Source organism: Micromesistius poutassou (assembly GCF_964030765.1).
Source record: "Micromesistius poutassou genome assembly, chromosome: 7".
Taxonomy (NCBI): domain Eukaryota; kingdom Metazoa; phylum Chordata; class Actinopteri; order Gadiformes; family Gadidae; genus Micromesistius; species Micromesistius poutassou.
Window position 1 is genome coordinate 18,016,514 of NC_140277.1, and position 5,000 is coordinate 18,021,513.

At 48.4% G+C, this 5,000-nt stretch overlaps 1 protein-coding gene across 1 annotated transcript in view; it reads right to left on the reverse strand.

Annotated features, from left to right (window-relative positions):
• LOC311350619 (anaphase-promoting complex subunit 1-like) overlaps positions 1 to 5,000 on the reverse strand; it is a gene marked incomplete at its 3' end in the record, with an annotated part of 31,934 nt that overhangs the window by 24,655 nt on the left and 2,279 nt on the right. The window contains exons 3-5 of the mRNA XM_084470685.1: positions 4,172 to 4,339; positions 1,206 to 1,248; positions 176 to 279 (exon numbers count right to left, since the gene is read on the reverse strand). Coding sequence (XP_084326811.1) covers positions 176 to 279; positions 1,206 to 1,248; positions 4,172 to 4,339 — 315 coding nt within the window. The remainder of the gene's footprint in view (positions 1 to 175; positions 280 to 1,205; positions 1,249 to 4,171; positions 4,340 to 5,000) is intronic.

A 5,000-nucleotide genomic window follows, 5' to 3' on the forward strand; every position in this document is an offset into this window, starting at 1 on the left:
TGAGTCATGTGATCAGTCAGTACATGTGATGAGTCATGTGATCAGTCAGTATATTTTGTCCAACAACCACGTAGGTAAATGTTCAGTAAGGTAATAGAAGGCTAGCCCTTCAGAAACGCGTCCTGGGTGAACGTGTGAACGTGTGATTGTGTGAACGTGTGAACGGGCCTCTGACCTGGAAGGGGAGCGGGGAGATGAAGTCCTTTCCAGTGACGCTGTGGACGTTAACACAGCTGCTCTCCAGGATGCACACCGTCTGCTCCGAGCCTCCGGAACACGCTACACCAGAACCACACGCTACGTCAGAGCTACACCCTACATCAGAGCTACATGCTACATCAGAGCTACACCAGAACCACACGCTACGTCAGAGCTACACGCTACACCAGAACCACACGCTACGTCAGAGCTACACGCTACATCAGAGCTACACCAGAGCTACACGCTACACCAGAACCACACGCTACGTCAGAGCTACACGCTACACCAGAACCACACGCTACGTCAGAGCTACACGCTACATCAGAACCACACGCTACGTCAGAGCTACATCAGAGCTACATCAGAGCTACACCAGAACCACACGCTACATCAGAGCTACACGCTACATCAGAACCACACGCTACGTCAGAGCTACATCAGAGCTACACGCTACACCAGAACCACACGCTACATCAGAGCTACACGCTACATCAGAACCACACGCTACGTCAGAGCTACATCAGAGCTACATCAGAGCTACGTCAGAGCTACACCAGAACCACACGCTACGTCAGAGCTACACGCTACATCAGAGCTACATCAGAGCTACACGCTACGTCAGAGCTACACGCTACATCAGAGCTACATCAGAGCTACACGCTACGTCAGAGCTACACGCTACACCAGAACCACACGCTACGTCAGAACCACACGCTATGTCAGAGCTACATCAGAACCACACGCTACGTCAGAACCACACGCTACGTCAGAACCACACGCTACGTCAGAGCTACATCAGAACCACACGCTACGTCAGAGCTACATCAGAACCACACGCTACGTCAGAGCTACACCAGAACCACACGCTACATCAGAGCTACATCAGAGCTACACGCTACATCAGAGCTACATCGGAGCTACACGCTACATTAGAGCTACATCAGAGCTACACGCTACATCAGCTACGTCGTAATATCTATGCAAGAGAAGCGCTAGAGACGTACCATCGTTCTTACTTTGAGGAACAGCGAAGTTACACCACAGGGCCTGTGGAGGAACAGAGTCACAACACATGAGCGCACACTCACACTACTGGGATAGGAGAGAAGCTACAACTAAATATGTGTACATGTACGTATGTTGATTGAACCAACATACATTCATTTCATATTCTCCATGCTCAAATGCATTTTAACGTGTCTACACTCTTGTTAAACGACAAACACAACAGGTTTGTTTTAAAAGCCACATGAGTGATTCTTATTTTTTTTCCAGTGCAAAGGGCTCACATACGTCATCGTTCAATGACGGCACAAAACTGAAAAACAGTGGCCCAACATTAAGTGCAACAGCTAGCATTATATTCGGTGCAGTTCAAGGTCAAATGTCAAGGTCAAGGTCGCTTTATTCATACCCGGTGGGCAAATTTGATTTGCGGGTCAAGAAAAAGGCGTTCACTCAGCATGCACAGTAAGAAACAACAAAACAACAGCATACTCCGTACAAAAACAACAAGACAGAAATCACAAAGGAGCTCAGGACATCAGAATGTGCAAGAAACTGACGCACCACTAGTGGCACTGCAACATTTTATTCACATGGATAATGGCTGCAGGAACAAAAGTGTTCCTGTAGCGGTGTGTTCTGCTGTAGGGCGCTCTGAGCCGCTCAATGCACTGAGTGAAGGACGTCGTCACTTTGACTGGACTGAGTTCACCTCTGGACCAATCAACCTACTGGACCATTGGGCTATTTTATTCAGGGAATTCTTTTTTTTTGGGTTAAAAATACTGAGAGAGAAAAAGAGAAACTCAAGTTACTTCTCACTATAAATAATTGTTTTGAATGTTATTGAATTACAATTATAATGTATGTCTTTATACGTATTGTTTACCATCTGCTTCAGCAGTGTGAGACAGACAGACAGACAGACGGGCAGACAGAGGGACAGACAGAGGGTCAGACAGACAGACAGACAGAGGGACAGACGGACAGAGGGACAGACAGACAGAGGGACAGAGGGACAGACAGACGGACAGACAGACAGACAGACAGACAGACAGACAGAGGGACAGACAGACAGACAGACAGACAGACGGTCAGACAGACAGACAGACAGACAGAGGGACAGACAGACAGAGGGTCAGACAGACAGACAGATAAAAATACCAATAAAGTTGAGACATTCGATGAGCGGTGCAGAAGAACAAGTCCCACGGTGAAGCGTGGTTTAAACATGAGGACTGACGGGCGGCCCCTCAGGGTCAGACCGGCTAGTGGTTGGAGTGGCGACTTAAAGGGCTGGTTCAGGGTTCTGGACATCGGGTCTCATTCCCAAGTGAGCCAGTGTGTTATTGATCATTGGAGACCGTTTTAAACACGTCTCATTCAGTCCTTCTAGTTGCAGAAATCGCTGGTGCTAGGCTAGCACAAGTCAAGGGGAACTGCTAGCCTGCCAATAAAAACAGTTTTACCCACTCCAAAGTACACCCGAGGCAAACCAATTATTACGCCTGACTATCGATGTAAATATCTGTGTTGATAGAATAGTGTTAGAAATAAACTTACTCTTGCATCGAATTGCATTTAGTTTATAATCCCTGTAGTTGGGAGCAGGCTACGGCAGCGGCGGACTGATATTACCTGGAGTGCGCTTCTCTGTTTACCTTCTGCTGTAGTGAATCGGTTGCTACACCGGAGCAAAGTGAAATTCCGCCGCTGCTGAGAAAGTAGTCCCCCAAAATGTGATGTGATCATTGCGATACAAGGATAGTTTTATTTCTAATATTATATATATATTTTTTGTTTGTTTTTATTGGCAGGCTAGCAGTTCCCCTCGACTTGCGCTAGCCTAGCACCAGCGATTTCTGCAACTAGAAGGACTGAATGACATGTGTTGAAAACGGTCTCCAGTGATCAATAACACACTGGCTCACTTGGGAATGAGACCCAATGTCCAGAACCCCCAACCAGCCCTTTAAGTTGAAATCTTTCATGACTGATATTGTTTCTAAGCCAACTAGACACATGGGTTTGCCTTTGAATCCTGTGAACAGATCCTGTGCTTCCCATCTTGGCTGAAAGTTACGGCGTAACGATACGCGTATTCCTACCAACATTTTCAGTACGGGCCCAACTGTTCGATGCACGTTTCATTTCGGTGTGTACCGAATTATTATAATTTTTTTAATATGTTTTTATTGATTATCACAGACTGTGCGAGTGTCTTGTCTTGTCCTGATGTTTTGTGTTGAGGACCACAATGGAAACAAGTCCTGGACTTTATTGTGTTTTGATCCTCAATTGTATTTGATGTCTTTTCATTTGTTTGATACAATTTAATAAATCAAATCAACAAAAATTTTAACCCTGCTGTACCGAAAAAACATACCGAACCATGACTTAAAAACCGCGGTACGTATCGAATCGTGACTTTTGTGTATCGTTACACCCCTACTGAAAGGTAGGGTTTCCTAGATTGAGTTTTCTTTTTATTGCTGCACTGCTCATGGCCCTCGGTCTTTATTCCCTGCTGCCCGCAGACCAGAGGTTGTCTGCATAGGAAGCGTCCTCTACCAGTGAGCACTTTAATTACAATGAACACAATTCAAACAGACTCACCTGCTGGACAGGTGTGTGTGTGTGTAGGGACTCACCTGCTGGACAGGTGTGTGTGTAGGGACTCACCTGCTGGACAGGTGTGTGTGTGTAGGGACTCACCTGCTGGACAGGTGTGTGTGTAGGGACTCACCTGCTGGACAGGTGTGTGTGTAGGGACTCACCTGCTGGACAGGTGTGTGTGTAGGGACTCACCTGCTGGACAGGTGTGTGTGTAGGGACTCACCTGCTGGACAGGTGTGTGTGTAGGGACTCACCTGCTGGACAGGTGTGTGTGTAGGGACTCACCTGCTGGACAGGTGTGTGTGTAGGGACTCACCTGCTGGACAGGTGTGTGTGTGTAGGGACTCACCTGCTGGACAGGTGTGTCTACGGTGAAGGCCTTGTAGACACTGGACGCCTCTGCCCGGCTGCCACGGCTCCACACCACAGTGTTTCCTGCCGTATAGAGCTCCTCCTCAAACTCCGCCTCCTCGCCGGGCCCGCCCACCACACAGCCGTGCCTCAGCTGCCAGCTCTCCTGTCAGTCAAAGCCGTGACGAGACGCCTCAGTTCACAGGCATGGTGGGGGTTTGTGTGTGTTGTGACGTGTTTGTGGGTGAAGAAACCATCTTTCTTCTCAGGAAGTTAGGTTAGGGTTAGACAGGTAGACAGAGGGTTAGACAGGTAGACAGAGGGTTAGACAGGTAGACAGAGGGTTAGACAGGTAGACAGAGGGTTAGACAGGTAGACAGAGGGTTAGACAGGTAGACAGAGGGTTAGACAGGTGGAAATAGAGACAGATAGACAGAGAGAGATGAATAGGCCAACAGATAGACAGGCAGACAGACAGCCAGGTAGACCAACAGGGAGACAGACAGAAAAGCAGACAGACAGACCAACAGACAGACAGACAGCCAGGCAGACAGACAGACAGAACGACAGGCAGACAGACAGGCGGTACCTGGAGTCTCTCGTGCAGGGAGACAGACGGACCAACAGGCAGACAGACCAACAGACAGACAGACAGACAGACAGACAGACAGACAGGCAGGCAGGCAGGCAGCCAGACCAACAGACAGACAGACAGGCAGACAGACAGACAGACAGACAGACAGGTAGACAGACCAACAGACAGGCAGACAGGCAGACAGACAGGCCAACAGACAGACAGACAGACAGACCAACAGACAGGCAGACCA